The 18,256-nt window shown below is 41.7% G+C and overlaps 2 protein-coding genes across 4 annotated transcripts in view; one reads left to right on the forward strand and one right to left on the reverse strand.

The window, feature by feature from the left end:
• Nucleotides 1-845: 845 nt before the first annotated feature.
• LOC102693763 (butyrophilin subfamily 1 member A1) lies at nucleotides 846-16,301 on the reverse strand. 3 transcript variants are annotated; one of them, XM_015356080.2, is made up of 11 exons: nucleotides 16,123-16,301; nucleotides 9,797-9,880; nucleotides 8,618-8,686; nucleotides 7,920-8,018; nucleotides 6,932-7,033; nucleotides 5,743-5,886; nucleotides 4,402-4,539; nucleotides 3,585-3,636; nucleotides 2,391-2,417; nucleotides 2,245-2,271; nucleotides 846-1,690 (listed from the first exon to the last, which is right to left on the reverse strand). In XM_015356080.2, exons 2-11 carry the CDS (start codon nucleotides 9,857-9,859, stop codon nucleotides 1,131-1,133), a joined length of 1,281 nt encoding a protein of 426 aa, XP_015211566.1. In that variant the 5' UTR covers nucleotides 9,860-9,880; nucleotides 16,123-16,301; the 3' UTR covers nucleotides 846-1,130. The 3 variants fall into 3 exon arrangements, with proteins under 3 accessions (XP_015211566.1, XP_015211568.1, XP_015211570.1); XM_015356082.2 differs by having other exon boundaries at nucleotides 5,743-5,880; nucleotides 16,123-16,299; XM_015356084.2 differs by lacking the exon at nucleotides 8,618-8,686 and having other exon boundaries at nucleotides 16,123-16,300.
• LOC107078489 (uncharacterized) overlaps nucleotides 15,528-18,256 on the forward strand; it is a 29,240-nt gene continuing 26,511 nt past the window's right edge. Inside the window, exon 1 of the mRNA XM_015356079.2 lies at nucleotides 15,528-15,861. The gene's annotated coding sequence lies outside the window, so the exon portion shown is untranslated. The remainder of the gene's footprint in view (nucleotides 15,862-18,256) is intronic.

Raw genomic sequence — 18,256 nt, forward strand, 5'->3', positions numbered from 1 at the left:
TGTTATGTTTCGGGAAAAAACACAGCATATAAACACCAAAACCTCATCCCAACTGTGAAGCATGAAATTCTACAGCAGAATGTCACAGTGTCTGTCTGTGATCTAAAACTCAAAAGAAGTTGGGTCAGGCAACATGTCAATGATTCAAACACAGGAGGAAATCAACCACAGAGTGGCTGAAACAGAAGAAATTCCGTATTTAGAATGGAGTCTTAATCAAGAGTCCTGACCTCAATCCCATTGAAATGCTGTGGCGTGATCTGAAGCAGGCCATTCAAGCAAGACATCCCAAAAATATACAGTACACGAACTGAAAGTTTTGTATAGAGGAATGGGCCAAAATACCTCCTAACCACTGCGCAGGTCTGATCAGCAGCTACAGAAAGCATTTGGTTGAGGTTATTGCCAATAAAGGAGGTTCCACATACCTTTAAATATAAGGGTTCACATACCTTTTCTTCAATGACCTTGATTGTTTAAACCATTTGTTCAAGATATGGCAATGTAAAATGTTGTGTGTGATGTTTGTTAAATAAGAATGTCTTTATTGTTATGACTTAGACGAAGATCAGATCACATTTTAGGAGCCATTCATGCAGAAATCCAATTCCTAAGGGTTCACAAACATTTTCTCACAACTGTACTTGATCTTTGTTGTTTAACTATAATAAGTTCCAAACAGATCTAAAACATTTACAGCTAACAAACCTTGAATATAATATTCTTTAAATTAGGTTTCGAACACCTTAAAAAAATCATTAAATTTTACGATATAAGGGTACTTACTTTCCTGTTAAATTCTGGTTGGAGAACTAATCTTAAAAAATAACAGGAAAAAAGGGACACATCTTTAATTTCTTATATTTATTAATCACATAATGTGCATCATTATTGCAAGTTCCGGATTGTACAAGTCAGCAACAACATGACAATATTTTATTTCATTATAAGATAATACACAGCACAAGCTAATAGCACATTCTAGCTTGCGGGAATGAAGAATCATTCAGTAGCAGCAACAGTACAGGCAGTTAGCTGAAAGCATACTGGTTTTGCAGTGGTCGATTATCAGTCTACTCTCAACAGATGCGTTTTCTTTTTCAATTCTTATCTGTAACAGGTGTTACAGCTCAGCCCCACAGACACTGGCCAGGGCAGAAGCAGTGTTCTTTTATGCCCGCAGACCTGATCACCAGGTCCTTTACCACCTCCACAGTGCCAAAGAGAGGGTAGAGTTTCTCTGTGAACGGCTCACTGTAGGTGTAGATGTGAGACCTGGTCTCCACATTGTAGAAGGAAAGCTGACCCTCCTTGTAGTCGAGATACATGCCCACCTTGCGGGGGATAAGGCTTGGAGGGAGAGGGGTGAAGGGCACCGTGAGGGCTTTTAGCTCGCTGCCCCTCTCCAGGCGGAGAGTGAGGTAGCCCGTGTCAGTGTTGAGGGACTTGAAGCCCTTCCTCAGGGCCGACTCCTTGGCCACCCCCAGCCTCCAGTCGCTCTCTCCCACCTCTACCTCCCAGTAGTGCCTCCCGGAGGTGAAGCCCTCCATCCCCACGGCACACCACCAGCCATCGAAGCGCTGGTGGTAGTTGGGCAGGTCCTTCCGCTCAAAGCCACACCTCATCCTCTTGTCATCCTGCGACAGGACAAGGTCTGGGTTTGCGGTATCAGGATCCAGAGTCACCTCAACTGGGGTGGATCAAGGGAGCTCATGTCAGTACCAAACCAACAGTGATGCACACTAAAGACTTCCATCTGTCCATTTTCCAACCTCTTTAGTCAGTTCATTGTTGAGGGGTAGCTGGAGCCTATCCCAGCAAGCAAGGGGCACAAGGCAAGATACACACTGGATGGGCGCCAGTCCATTGCAGGGTAGACACGCAGACATAAAGAGAGACATGCACACAGGGACAGTTTTCCCAGAAGCCAATTAAACTACGAGTTTGTCTTTGGACTGTGGGAGGAAACCAGAGAACCCACAGGAAACCCATACAAAGAGGGGGGAGAACATAACACAAAGTATAAAACATAAAAACAGTATTAAGCAACTGATGTGCTCAGAGACATTTGGACAACAATAAACTGACATGACGAAGCCTAAGCTTTAATTATTAAGTGAAAATCTATGTAAACCATGTTATGCCTTTTGAAAATTTTAAAGACACATCAGTATTAGGTAATTAAAATAAACTTGCCTAGGGTATTTAGAATAAACTCATTTAGATATTAAATATGTACTGTACCTGAAGCATCACAGATCCAGTTCCACACTGCAAGAGAAGACAAAGTCTGAATTAAATACTTGTTTAGTAAACATGGTATTGTCTGGCGCTAGGCAACACCACCTCCTGAAATTTGGATGGTCGGTTTTGACTGGTTAACCACATACCTGAGTGAGGAATGTATCTTGCAGCATCTATAAGAGACAAGATGCATACAGTTACTTCATTTTAAATAAGTTCCTTTTGATTCCTTTCCTAATTTTCATGTTCCATTTTTGTCTTTTCTCAGACATTTATCTGTGCCAGCACATAAGACAAAATAAGACTGCTGGAATTCTACTGCATCACCCTTAAACTTTACAAACAATTCTGACCATGAAAAGAGTGAATTACTGCAGGATGAAGTACACTGCTGAACCTTTGCACTAGAATATCTCAAATTATATTGCACAAGCAGTTTGATAAATAAGCAGTAAGAAATGAATTTGATAATGATCTGGATTGTCAGTTTACAGCTATGAATGGGCTCAGATTTTAAAGAACAGAGATTAAACAGATCTGTCTTGACAGTCATTAGGGAGATTACAAGCCAGTGTTTATGACTGTCATGAAGACTAATACAGACACAGGGGAAAATAATGTTAAGGTTATTGAAACCTCTTTTTCAGAAATATTGCACCTGTAGTATAACTGGTTTTGGGACATTTTTTTTTAAATCTCTGTAACAGTCCATCCCCATTTCAGAATTTTGCCATGAACCCCCTTTCCAGAAATTCTCCTGACATTCACAGGGTCAGTATAGCAGCAAAGGTGCCATTTACTGCAGTGCTGTTAGCAGCTCTGTTGAAATAGTGCAAAGGAATGGAAGGAACACATGATCTAGCGTCAGTCACTTCTGCAGAGATCAAATTAAAAAGCATTTTAATACCAAGCCCTGTCAAATAAGGTCTACTATCACAAAAAATCTTCCTTGTCAGGGATATAAATACTGCATCAACCATTTAAGTATAAATATTAGACCCCAAGAAAACTGCAAAAAGTCAAGGCAGTAGCACCATACTGCTACTCTTATCTGCATCATTCTGTAACAAGTGTTGCGTCTTAGGTCTATTAACTCTGTGTCATACAGCAGGCATGAGAATCTCAAATGGCCTACTGTTCACATACAGTAAGACACACTTCTGGTCTTATACTGCTTTACATTATAATGGTAGATGTCTGGAACATATTGCTAAAGCCTATTCCCTGGTCATCAAAGACTTGGTTTTGACATCCATTCATCCCTGATCTATCAGCAATTACTAGAGCGATCTCCACTCATTTGTAACCAATCAGCAGTGCACAGATGTTTAGTCACTTACCAATTTTTTGTGATCTCTGCTTCTTAGAAAGCCACAGCTGGGGAATTGATCCCTACAATACAATGCAGAGTGTGATTTATGCTTCTTTTATACATTACAAAATAAGCAGAATATGTATGAGTTACACTCTAGAACTGTTATATGTAGTAGGACCCTCACATCCAAAGAAGGCTCCACAAGGTTTTGTGTTTTCTTTCTTCTCTTTTCAGCATGGAATAAACCTATTACTTGTTCCTTTGCAACCTGCGCATGCTGACACAGCTACCCACCTGTTATATGTAGATTGTGGATCTTATCATTTGTCTTTAAGTATTACATCAGAAGACGTATACTACTAATTAAACATGATACAAGCAGATTTATATGTCAGGAGGATGACAGGAAGCTTTTAGTGCAAAAAATGACTTGGACTTGACCAGGGGTAGGGGAAGATGCTGGAAGCAGTGATAGTCCTGAGTGGCTCATAGTTCTGCTAAGGACAGGAGGGGTCAGAGCTGCCTACAACTGACTCAAGAACCACTGGTTACTGATTAACATCTTTGATTTAGATCAGGGGTACAGAGAACCCCATGGATCCTCAAAGACCATCCAGGAGGTCCTCAGGAGCTTTCTACCTGGAAACTAGTAGGGTGAGAAATCAACACTCTTAACATGGTGGATCAGCTTTAACAGAGCTTGAAGTCAAATCCCTTGACCTGAAGCTCTTCTTTTAACATTTTTAAGAAACTATCTTAACTTTATTTCAGTGACCCTTGCACGCAAATCCCAGATTCACTGTCAATGAGTTTGGGGTACAGTCACCAGGGATATATCCCACCTTGTCCATGCCCTCTCCCATCACAGCCCACAGCAGGAGCTCCATAGCTGACAACAGGCTGGGCAAGCGACCACGTTTCCATTGAGTCTCCAGGTCTTCCAAAATCAGGAGCACTGGCTCACCTGGCCACATGCTCCGCTGCAGGGAGAGACAGGGAGACAGCTGGCTCAATCCAGACACACTGAGGTACAGAGTGACAGGGAGACACACAAGGACTGTTAGATTTACACAGACTATCACAAACACACCACACTGCAGGATAACAGAGAGAGAGCTAGCTATAATCACATCCCACGCTGTACTGCAAAGAAAAACCAGAGCAGTCAAAATCTCAAAGTCTCCAGGCACAATGTATAAGAGAAAATCTCAGCCCTGATCACATCTCACGTTGTCACCACTGAGAGAAATAAAGACAGTCACTTTAAACAGTGAAGTGCCAAGAGAAAGAGAGTGAGTCACCCCCTTCCAATACCAGACTCCCACACAAACTGCACAACAGGGAGAGAGAACAGAGAAAGTGGGTCAGGCAATCACCCTTAATCAAAGGCTTTCACAATGCATTTCATAGACAGAACAGCCAGGGATAAGAAGGTTTAATCAGATTCACATACGGCTGCTGAAAGCAAACCTCAGCAACTGTTAGTAAATGACATGTTCACCCTGCTTCAGATACAAACAGAGATGTTTTTTATTTCAATCCATGTCAAAATACAAATTTCAGAAGAAATCAAAAATAGACACACTACATTTGCCATAAATATTTGGTAGCAGACACTCACATCCTGACATTCCCAGGGTACTGCTGACAACTTAATTTTATCTAGTAGTTGACTGGGAAGTATGCAGGATCGAATAGTGGTGCCCTTTAGCACTAACCTCCTCGGCTATAATAACATAAGATTCTGGTCATGAAGACAGAACAGCTGGCGCTGGGGAGATGTAAAGTATAATTGGATTAACTTTCTGTATATTATTGTGGATGAACGGGTAGGTTGGTGGTTTGAAGTTGAGTTTTGTTCTCATATATGAGACAAATTTCTTAAAATACACTCTTGTGAATTTTCTTGAATCTACAGCTGCTTCCCTCAGCTGCCAGAATCCTCTTAACCTCCAGCTTGGACGGAAGGCTAAACAGACATTTTCAACTATCATTCTGAAAGGATTACATTTTTCATCTTCAGATCAGGCAAATTTTATTTTTATTAAGAGAAACTAACAGACTTTGTTTGCTTAATTATTTTCCTAGAACAGTGATTTGTGGGAGGAAAAAAAAAATCACAGATAGTGAGGTTTATAGGGATGCTGAAGATAAGAAAAAGTTGCCGGAAACATGGGATCTACCTCAGGCTTTGCCTTCAGCTCTCTCATCCAGTCTAGGATGACTCTCTTGGCCGCCTCCATCTTGCACTCCTGCTGCTCCCACATCTGACGTTGGGGGTCGCCCTCCTCCGGCCAGCCATCTGTCTGCATTGGCCTCTGCTGCAACTCCACAGGCACAGAGACAAATCAGCACTGACTCCCCTCTCAGCTTCTCTACACTGTCACCAAGTACCTGCTGGAGGAGTTTCAGAAACCAGACTGTAATCATCTCTTTCCTTAGTAACTTTTAACATCTTGACTTTTCTCCATTTCTTTATAAATCTACCAATCCAGTTTAGCTCTCCCGTACCCCCCAGAGAGAATGACATGAGTGGGCATGGGGTCAAACTCTATAGATATGCCCACCTGCCAACTCTTTCCATATACTACAGACTGGTCAGTGCCTGGAAGGACAGGCAACACTGATTGGAGGAGCAGCACGTCTCTCTCTGACATCAGTGCAAGGCTGCAAGCACGTGACATGGGACAGAAGTCTGTATTTTACCTAGAAAGCTGAAAGGCTGGCTGCTTAATCCCTAGCAGCACTCTAATAGGGGAATTCTGGCCACAGCTGACCAGCGACATGACCCAGGCTTAAACACAAGATGTCTGGTCCATAGAATTCTGCCTGCATGGCTGCTGACAGAGAGCACCTTTACTCGTTGAACCCGTCAAGATCACTGTTATTTTGTTAAACACAGGAAGAACTCTCATTTCATTCCAAATTAAATACATATTCTCATGCAAGATGCTTCCTGTAAGATGCAGTTGGCCCCTCTTACCCATCTGAAATCACTGTCTGATTCAACAAGACACTGGACTTGCTACTTTTTACTGATACCCCATTCACGATTTAGGTAGCAATATATCACAGCCCCTAACATAGTTTGTACTGTTCTTCCAGAAGGAGTGTATGCCACACTTCTGTCTGAAAAGCACAGACCAGGGGAGCCCACATCCTGAAAATACTGAGAGACTACAATTCACTGCTTGTTTATTCTGTCAATTGGACTGTTATGGAACTTTACAGTTATTCCCATCTCGAGTTATGTAGCTTGTAATATTAAATTTAAGTCTCTCTGGACAAAGACATCGGCCAAAGCAATGACATCACAGAATATACAATATCCCACCTAATCAGCCTTTACCCAGTCCGATTGTCCCACAGTACCTTGTTCTCCAGTACGGCAGCCCAGTCCAGGATGAATTTCTGGCACTCTGTGGGGGTCCAGATGTCCTCGCTCATCCAGATGTGCTTCAGCACGTCTGAGCCCTGCATAGTGGATGCACAAAGACAAGGACCAACAGTACGTAAAGCAGGCTTTTCTCTGGCCCCTTTCCTGTCTCAGCACCTGCTCTCCTGAAGTAGCCCACCAAGCTGAACTGAGAAAACAGACTGGTTCAATTACATAAATAAGTAGTTACATAATCTAATTAAGATCTAAGATAGAATAAAAGCTAACAGACTACTGTGACTCCAGAGGACTGGAATTGAAGAAAACTACTCTAGCCCTAGATTACATATAAATCAATGTACCTATGAATAACCTAAAGGTAAGGAAGAATGCACATTTCTGGACTTGAAGAACAACATCATATGTTTTTTCTTTGTTCCACCTCAGCTCCTAATTATGTGAGGTAGCCAATAATTGAACACACTTTAGCTTAGGCCACAGGAAGGTTTTGTACTAGCGCAATAGTGACAATAAACAAATTCCCTTGTGTGGCCCTGTACGAAACTGCACTGTTTCTGAGAGAAGCTGCTATTGGTGTTTTCACTGTTATATTTCTCCTTACTGTTTTCTGCGGGATCAACAAAAATCAAGTGAAAACACTCCCAAGCTGAACTGCTGTGGAATTGCTGGCATGGCCAAGTGTACATTAGAAAAATGTGCGCAGGCCACTGCTATTGATTCCTGACAAGTGCAGCAAGAAATCAGGGCAAAGCTGAAAGCAAACTTGAATTCATCTCCAGCTTAAAGAGGTCTTGAAAGAGTGCTGGCCTGTGGACAGGAGCTCTGCCTCACTGCACCCTTGCATGGGAATCAGGGTGCGAAAGAGCCTGGCTGCAGTGGCTGAGTACTGTGTGTGTGCGTGCGTGCGTGCGTGCGTGCGTGCGTGCGTGCGTGGCAAAACGGCTGGCGCTGCCCTGGGTTTACCTGGCACACTCGGTTCAGCTCCCTGGCCAGCTCCATGACGAAGAGCTGGCATTCCACCAGCGGCTCCTTCTTCTCAAGCCTTGCTTTCTTTCGAGAGTCCTGAGAAAAAGTGGGGGAGAAGAAAAGGAGTTCTACACCTCAGTGCCCAAACCAGAAGAAGAGTCTGGAAAAGACGGTGCCTTTGGATATCGGGTCTCTCTTGGCTCCTACAGTCCAGGAGAACCTAACTTAGCACCTCATTTACTCCTGAAGGACCACTGGCCTGGATTTCTCCATCCAAAATTGACTTCTCTCTTAGCAAACACATTTTTACTAATTCTACATTTTTCAAAATACTGTGTAAGAAATAAAACAAATCTGAACAACATAATCCCACACCCCTAGAAATAAAGAACCCCCAGATTCTTGTATGGATGTTTTTTTTATACATTCCACACCCAGCTGCACTTTTAACTTCACCAATCCTGTACAAGCGATGAGCTGAATCATGTAATGTACAGTAGACACTTGTACTGTGTATACCATAAACAGAAATATTTTCTTACCTGTATCCACAAAATGGGCTCACCCAGACAGTAGACCATGGTGCAAAAAGGTTTGCTACTATGCTTCTTCAATCAACTTAAGTGAGTTTGTGCTTCACTTCATTGAGTGCCTAATTAACATCATCAACTGCTCAAGCCAGATACTGTACGTACCTCTGCTTGTGTCCTGGAGCGAGGCTGTCTAAGATCCTTGCTCCTCTTGTTCACAACTATGAGCAGTTCCTTTTGTGCAAATACATGCAATGTAACAACAGCTCATTTATGCAATAAAATCTTGGTACATTGTCACATACTAAATACAGACACTTAAAAGACCCATGATGAATAGGACAAACATTCTAAAATAACAAACAGCTTTATCCAATTCAGGGTTGTGGCAAAGCCGGTTCCCATCCTGGAAAGCAAAGAGGGAAAGGCAGGATACACCACAAAAAACTGGATGTTAGTTCACTGCAGGGTTCACACAGACATAAGCACGCACACATACACATACCAGGACCAAATTTCCCAGAAGCTAATTTTTTCAGAAGAACCCAAAAATCTGAAACCATGAGAACATACTAACTGCATGCAGATAGCACCCCTAGACTTGAACCCAAGGCACCAGCACTGGGGGTACCATGCCACCCACTGAAAGTAAACTACTGTGATGTTAATCATTGCTGATTGAAAAACATCAGTAAAACCACTTTCTGCATTTATTTTCTCCCCCAATCCAAATATTAGAAATGAATCTGTAGCTTTCTATGCCTACTGAGTTTTCCCATGTGCTGTATTGCATGTATTTCACTGAATGAAGAGCGGTACGGAGCCCTTGGAGCAGTCGGGGTTAAGGGCCTTGCTCAGGGGCCCAACAGAGTAGGATTCCTCTGCCGGCCGCGGGATACGAACTGGTAACCTTCCAGCCCCAGGCGCAGATCCTTAGCCACAGAGCCACCGCACCACCCCAAAGGGGAATCATGCACTGAAGCCACTAAAAATATTTGTCAGCAGTGGGATTCGGACCCACATCCCCGAAGAGACTGGAGCCTAAATCCAGTGCCTTAGACCACTCGGCCATGTATCGGATGTTCATTTGGTATAGGTTGCCTGGCTGGGACAAGTTGGACCAGGCTCCCCTCTCACTTTCATGAAGAATGACCAAGGATGCCACCACAAGGATGAAGATGGGGTGGAGGACAGGCATGTGAGAAAGTTTGGGGGGTGGGGGGGAGGGCTCAGAAGTTGAGATATTTACACACAGCAGCGCGGAAGTGGGTGCAATTAGGAATGGGATGTTTTAAGAAATGCCATGAAGTGAAAACTTCAATGCAAAACTCCAGCATCGCATACCTTGAAGCGGGTCTTGAGGTTCTTGGCGGGCTCGATGAAGAACTGCAGGCACTCTTTCATCATCTTTGCGGGCTCGTGAGCTTCCTGGAGATAGAGAGGAGAAAACACACCACTCAGCAAAACCTCTCTTTACAAACCTTACAGAATTCAGGGCACTGGCGTCGAGTGCTGAACAGGCACCTAGAGCCTTCTCCACAGGCATGCAGCAAACTCCCCGCTGCATGTACTGTATCATGGGTTATTCTGACACTGGAAAACTTGATGCAGTGTTTAGATTTTGATTACATTCTAAACCAAAGTGTTCTGTAGAAGCACTTTGAGAAAACTGATCCATTTCCGTACAATTCTTATTACAAATCCATGCTTGCATAATTATGGTATCGACGAAAAGACTAATAATTGCGTGTAATATCCGTAACCTTAGCTATTCCCCATTTAGATCACACTTTATACCATCTATTTGTACATTTTATTTAGACTTTTAATGTTGTTGTTCTTTAACAAAATCGCCCCCCCCAACACTGGCTTAAATATGCAATGACCTAAACAAGACTGTTTGAGATAGCTTACCCTGAGTTTGTATCAAACCTCTGCCAAAAACTGTGGTCCCTAGCTAACCGTTTATGTTCATGGGAAAGTGTTTTGATCTTGTTATCTCTGCCCTCTGTTTTGATACTGTCATGATCACACTGACAGCATAGTGGCTGTGCATACCAGTACAAATAGTGGATAGAAAACATGATTTTTTAATGACTTCATATCAAATGTGATGTATTTCACAGTGAAAAGAACACACTAGATGAAGATATGGACATACATTTTCAAAGGAACCTTCATGACAGACACACAGCTGAAGTCCTTGTTTGTCTACAGCAATTTCATGGATTGAGGACATGAACAGTCTGTAAAGACACCCAGGGCTCCCCAAAATCTTCTTATAAATCCCAAATCTGGGTTATTTTTCAAATTTCCTATTTTTATTATGTGATTATTCCATCATTCTACAGTATTTAGGGGTGATTTTAGGTAACAGGTAATAGCAATAGCAATATAATAAGTGGATGCTTCATCTATCCACTTAGAAATCTGGGTTTTAAGTTACAGCCAAGCCCCTTTGATGTGCTTGGAAACTGTTCATTTCATAATGATTTTTGTGTGATAGTAGCATGGCATGACTCCTGAAAAACTCAGTCTTGTTTCATGCAGATGTCTGAGTCACAGTGGCAGATATTCAACCAGCCCTGGCAACACTGACAGGTTCTTATGTTCTGATACAGCTCAGTCCCCTTGGCCAGAAAGCAAACAGCTTGCTTCTGCACAGCCAAGCTAGAGAGAAATTGACTCTCTTGAAAACACACGGGCACCGAGGGATCTGACACAGCAGCAGGCCATAATTTTTTTTAACAGTGTCATCCTAATGTTCCACACCACTGAGTTGACTCAGCACACCCAGCACAGAGCTCCTGGGACAGGCAGAATCTCTCCCGCACATCATGGAAAGATGAATGAGGGGGTAATTGGATGATAAGGATACACCCCCAAGTCCACCAGAACTCACTGCCATTCCTCTACATGCTAAGAGTGACCCTTCACTCTGAAAGATGACAATTTAACAGCATACACAATGGGTATTGGTAGTTATTCCATACAAAAATTCATTTTCTATACTCATGCACTATCTCCTTTTATATCCTTACACTCTACGTGTTGGTATCAAAGCTACCCATTCAGTTTAAATTTCAAAACCTCATGCCTTTAGTTGCGTTTCCCTCTGCCCTCTGGTCACCAAGGCTAAAAATACTTTTTCCCTTTGGTCTGACTTCATATCGTAGGAGTCCTGACCTTGAAACTTGGACTGACTCTGGCCGTTCAGTGATCAAACCATTCAATGCATCACTGCTTGCTTATGGAAGCAAAAAAGTAAATACGAATTCTTTGTCAACATCTTTTAACTCTCATTTTCCAAAGCAAAACAAATAAAAATATGGGTGATCACCTTGACATTCTGATTATGTCTCAAGGCTGGACAACTAACAAGACACCAAAGTCTGGATAAGCACCTTTGGCCTGTTACATACAAGCCCTTATGGAAAATTTCCTTTGTTTTCCCCTTAATTGTTGCTGTCATGCAAATAACTCAAACATACTGCATCCAGAAAAGAAATTAAGGGAAAAGATGTCCATATTTAACATGTGCTGAATTTAGTAGTTAGGTTCCTCTGTTTACCCTAAGTATTCTGAAACCACACACTGCACAGGTCAAATAGCAGCGTGATTAACAAAGGTCACGACCTCGGACTTGTGCAAGGAAGCAACTTCCTTACAGGTGGTGTGGACAAAAGCTGCAAATCTTGGACTCCACCATCAGCGTGAGCAACTTCCATCAAGTGGAGGTGGGATCCTTTCTGTCATTCTGATGAGTGGGCAGCCCACGCCAGTGTCATGACACTCATGGCGTTCTGGTACATTCAGTACGGCCGACAGATGTCAAATCTTGAAATATGGCAGCTTTCAATAAATAGCCAGATGAGACCCTTGGATCAATTAGTCATTAGTAACCACCACAACCAGATGAGTCAAATGGATGTACTCATTGCTGAGATTTGAGTGATCAGAATAATTTGGATTGGTGCACAAGATGTGATTTGTTTCATTCCTGATGCAGTCTTTTACTGTGGGCTGTTGTGGACTTTTGTGGGCTCGGACACCAAGTGTATAGATAATGTAGAAAAGTTGCATCTGTGACCTTGTGACAACCACACATATCCCTTATTTGCGAAAGGTGAGGTTGTTACAAGGCCACAGATGCAATGCACTGCAATACCATGAGCATCCTCAATTCTTCCCTTATATTTAAATTCCTTTACTCCATATATTCCTTATGGGTACTCCTACTTGAAAACATCTCCAACATAAGGAAAATGGACACAATTGTAACTATGAGGGACAAGTTTGGACTAGTTTGGAACACAGGCTAATCACCACCAACCCAATATAGAGGATTCCTGCAAGGCTGGAATTGCAGCAGTTTGTGAAGCTCATAGATAGCTCTCCTATTTGTCTAAGCAGGAGAGACCCCCTGGGGATTGCAAATGGTGCTGTGTGGAAAGACCACCTCTACAAAATCTACTGTCAGGGAAATACCTCTTAAGGTATTCAACTGGAAAGCATGAGACTAGGAGATTAAAATTATCATCCTGGGTAGGAAGCACACAAATTCTCAACAAGTCACAACTATTTTCATTATGAGTGCAAACTGTATGTACAATGTTAGAGAAATCTCCCTTGGCCTGGACTAACACTTAAGCCACTTAACATGCACCAAGTAACAAAACCATTTAATTAGCCTTAAAGTAAAGCTCTGCAGGATAAGATCTTTTCAGAACCGAAACACGTTCAGTTCAACAAAGGAAACGTCGTAAGGTTAATCCTGGGTAGCTACTCTTAACAATACTTGCCTTCAGTAATTCCTAGCAAGTAACAGCCAGCAATTTTCCAACTATACGCTTGTCAATTCACTGCTTCTGGCTAATTTCATGGCAATTCAAGTTGGGGTTTTTTAACTGTGAAAACAATAGATTCCCAGATTTTCCACAAAGCAAATAAGATTTACAGTGAAAAATGAATATTTATTACATTTTCAGTTCTCTCTACAATCCTGTTGATCAGAGCTCAGTTTTAATCAAAGTGTTGAGTCGCCTTCCAGAATCAATTCACAATCTTAGCCAGAACCATTTAATAAAAGCCGACTGCTATAAATTACCAGGTTTCTACTGTTCACATACAAAGGTAATTTTTTTTTTCCACATTTAACCATCCATACCAGACAACCTAAGCTCAGAAGAATGAAAAGCTAGCAGATATTATAGGTTTCCATTAAATCAAAAATTTCTAAAAACCTGGAACTATTTGGTTGTGATCACCCGAATGGCTCATTTGTTAAGTAATTTACAGATCACTTGGAAGACATATCTGAATATCCTTAGAGGACTGGAGTTCTTTTAATTGAACAAATCACTCGGCATACTTCAGATATCCTATTAGTTCAACAGATGAAAATTTCCAGAATTTCCACCACCAATTTAAAAACTCCACCTGTTCAGGAAACCAACTCCAGCCCAAGAAAGGATTTGCAAGCAATGCTCAATATTCCCCATTTCAAATAGGCACAACCCCCAAATCGGGTTTTTAAAGCAACTATTATTGATGTGCTGGTAAAGGTGGTATGTAGAAAAACACTGTGTTTGTTATTTAAGTCACTTGAGAACACATTCTCACTTACAGTGTCCACCTGGACAGCCTCTTGTACAGCAGGGACTTTACCGGAACAACTTGAGCAAAGTGCCTCAGACAAGAGTACAGCAGTGTCCCACCAGGGACAGGAAGCCACGACTTTCCACTCTGAAGTCCACAATCCCAACCACTCCTCCACCATTTTCTAACCACTTCATCCAATTCAAGTTCATGGGAGACCTGGATCATATCCCAGCAAGTAACGGGCGGAAGGCAGGATAAACTTCAGCCCATCACAGGGCACATACAGTGCAGGCACAAACATTCACAGACTCACTCCAGGGCCAAATTTCCCAGAAGCCAATTAACCAACCAGTATGTCTTTGGAGAAGATAGTTCCTTGACCTCTGGGTTACAGGCCCAGCTCTCACTGTGCCACTCTGCTGTATGTCTTTGGACTGTGGGAAGAAACCTGAGCACTTAGAGAAAACCCAAGCAAACATGGGGAGAACATACAAAACACCATGCAGACAGCAACCCAGGGCCCCAGCACTGCAGTCAGCAATGCTAACCACTGCCCACCAACACACCCTACACTACTGCCATGTTGGCTAATCACACAAACACAAACGTGTGATGCACTGAGATGCAAAGGTGTTAAATACCAATTCTCTGAACATTGCTGTATTGTCATCAGAGTCCTAACCCAAGTGGGATATCACTATCTTAATTAGTCCAAATTGTTAATTAACTGCAGGATTTTTAATATTTCTTTCAAGGTTCCCAAATGTTTTTTTCTAATATTGTACTTTGCAGCAATGGTGTCTTTAAAAGTAACGAATAAGTAAAGGACTTTGCAGATCAAACACGTTCAGCTGAGAAAATAACTGACTATTCGAGTCAGAAAAGTCCAAACAGTGAGAACACCCCTGCTCTTGGGAGAGAGTCTCTTTCATCAAATAATGGGTTAAATTATTTGCACTATTTTGAAACAGAACATCAAAAATCGTTACATTTCAAAATAATAACAACCTTTAACTGCCAGTCTTTCAACGTTTGTCCGCAATCACACTTTGGCACAGTCTGCGTTAGCTTATAATGTCAAGTTCAAATATGACCTCTTCCTCTAGAATAATCAATAACCCCTCACTCTTCCAATACTGCTGTTTATTAAACAGTGCGCTGAACTCAATCTCCCGCATGCGAAACGAAATTAAGTGCAATGGAGAATTATGATTCGATTTCTCTTTAGCAAAAAAAAAGCTTCACCTACTCCACCCGCTCAATTGTGTGGGTATGTTTCGGGAAAGGCGGTAGTGTCACAGTTTTAACTGTAAAATCATAAAGCGCAGGACTGTTGTTAATTTCAACATAATACATTTACAGTACTCAGGATTAGAAAAATATTCATTGTGCCGGGGGTAATAAAACAATTATATTTAGGTCAAAGATAAACCGTGTTCACGCATTCCTTTTAATAATGCAGATTTCTAAAATGACAAGACCCAGGTTAATACAAACCTGAAAGAATGCGTTTTTCCAGCAATATCAGCACGAAGGCACGCGTCCAAAAGAAAATCAGCAAAGCGATACATCAGCCTGTTTCCTAATTCACATCGTATTATTTGGCGACATAGCACCCCTCACCAAAATGTCTAGACTGACAAAAGCAAGCATGCTTGTCTCCTGTAAAAACAGGAAAATATAAATACCTTTTTTGTGACGCACCTTGAATCTAACACGACTATATAAACTCAACTCATTCAAACCCAGTTTTGGACTTCGTTTTGAAATCATTACAATATGCTACCGCGGGAACGGACTTCTAATCCGTAAGTCAATCAAAATTAATCGTTATCATATGTGCGGCAGCTCTGCTCTCGCTATGGTGAAGTGGTTATATGAGGTGACAAAATATTTTACAGTCACCGACTGATCTTGTTGGGCAAGGCTGAAAATGAATTACTGCATTTTAAATGTCATCATAATGACTTGTAATTACTGTATCAATATTGCATGCAAAACACAGAACATACCTATATTAAGGAAAATGGAGAAAGTTTACGCACGACAAATTGCCGTGTTTAACTTACTTCAGCAACTGCTGTTTGGACCTGTACTTTGCAGTCCACAGGTGTTTCAAAAAGCCTGGTGAGATGCCTTCAACCGATGTCAAGCGCTGTGTGTATCTTTCTGCAGAATTCCTCTCTCTGACCTTGTTTACAAAGCAGCTCTGCCGGAAAACCTGCCGAGCTTCGTGTAATTTCGTGCACGGGCGAAAATGGTCGAGGCGTGCGGCCATCTTTGTAGAGTATATCTCTACCGGCGAAAGGCAATGGTTGTCAGTACCTAAGCGGATATTTCGTAGCTTCAAATATGTTTTCCTAAATAAACTTATATTATAAAGCATTGTTTTACGTTTGAGGCCAGTACATTGAAATGAATTACCTTTCAGTAAAAAATAAGTCTCTATGGTATAGAATATGACTGCAGCTTTGCCACATTGTTGGTTTATTTTGGAAACTAAGTAGCATTTGGGTCGGGTTCGTAAGAGATCTCTAAAGTCATCCTTTTCGAGTGTATGGACCAGGGGCGTAGCCAGGAATTGATTTTTGGGTGGTCCTGTGCAAAAGTAGGAGGCCCGGGCTCTCACTGACCGTCCTGTCAGCATAAGGGCACCCCTCTAATTTACAATGCAATCCTCGAGCGGTATAACCAAACAGCAGAATTACCGGAAACTTATATATACTTTCACACACACAGGTTACATGACAATTACCTAGGCTGCCGAACGCTACTGTGCCACGGCGGACACACACACAAAAACAATCGGTACCTACTGTACCTGTGTTGTGTGTTTTTGGCCTTCTAGACCAGAATTGAATATGGCAATAATCTTGTCACTGTCTAGAGAGTCGACAAATTCCCGTTCAAATGACAGCTAGTTTGCAAAGATCTCTCATGTGAGGAATTTGTCTTTAGCTAAAGAAAAGCTCATTTTCACTTGTTGCTTGTAACAGTTCTAAGTATTTCGTATGCATGCTTTTAGATTGTTCAGTAGGTTTACGATTTATTCGGAAGTTAATATTTTATTGCAAAACACAAGATTCAAAATACGTCCGAAATATTGTATTTAAAATACCATGCAGGGTTTATCTTGAACTCCGTGAAGTTGGCCCCCCTTTCAGTTGTGGTCTTTTGAGCAGTTGACCCCAGATTTTGCAGCCTTTACACGAATAAACACTTACATTTAGGGAGGAGTTACTATGTTAGTTCATTGGGTTAGGTGTTTTCTTTTAATTCTTAACCATGTTCTCGAAAATGTATTGCTTGTGTACTCCTTTCATTGATGAAGAGACATCAGTTTCCAAATTACCGCTGATACAACACGAGAGCCCATATTCACGTTTTTAGGTATTAGTTTAAAGATCGATGTAATTTAACATAAAAAACAAAATTGAAAGCACGAGCATAATAATATAATGATCATAGACTTTACATTTCTATTCATTTTTTAAGTACAAAGCAGGAGGTGTTTCCCCTACCTTAAATATACGATTAAAATTGTTCAAATACCATGTATTCATTACAGAAAGCAACGGAGACAGTTATATTGCAAATAAAAATGTATTTATTTCGAAGAGTAACGGACATTGTGAATAAAAAAAGACATTAAAAAATAAGCCGATGTAGTTAAAGGTAAAGCATTTAAAAAATAGATTCTCATTGACAGTAAACAAGCAGATGCACCTGGCGCTGCTAGCTTGAACAGCTCTCAGACCTGTGATTGGCTAAACCCCCGAACAGCTCGGGCCACGATTGGGTGAAGAGTGAGAATCGATACTCTGATTGGGTAAAGTGCACAGCGGAAGTTCTGAGAACATGTAGATACATATGTGATAGCTACCCACCTGAACTACTATGTGATAGATGTTCTTCTTGGTCCAAATACTGCAGCCCCGGTTAACCGTGTGTGCTGTATGAGAACACTGGATATACAGTAACACATCCATTCGTTTCCAATTACTAATCAATCTAAGAGAAATCGCACTGAGGTCAAAACTGAATAGCAGACAAAGAATGTCATGGCATCCACAGCGCGTTCACGACTCCGATAGCATGTCACGATTGGAGTGAGCGCATCACGATCACATCGCGATACCCATTGCGACAAGTCTTATATATCGCGATATGACATACCCGGAAAAAACGCCCCGCGCCCATGTC

This window comes from Lepisosteus oculatus, chromosome 9 (assembly GCF_040954835.1).
Source record: "Lepisosteus oculatus isolate fLepOcu1 chromosome 9, fLepOcu1.hap2, whole genome shotgun sequence".
NCBI classification, from domain to species: Eukaryota; Metazoa; Chordata; class Actinopteri; order Semionotiformes; family Lepisosteidae; genus Lepisosteus; species Lepisosteus oculatus.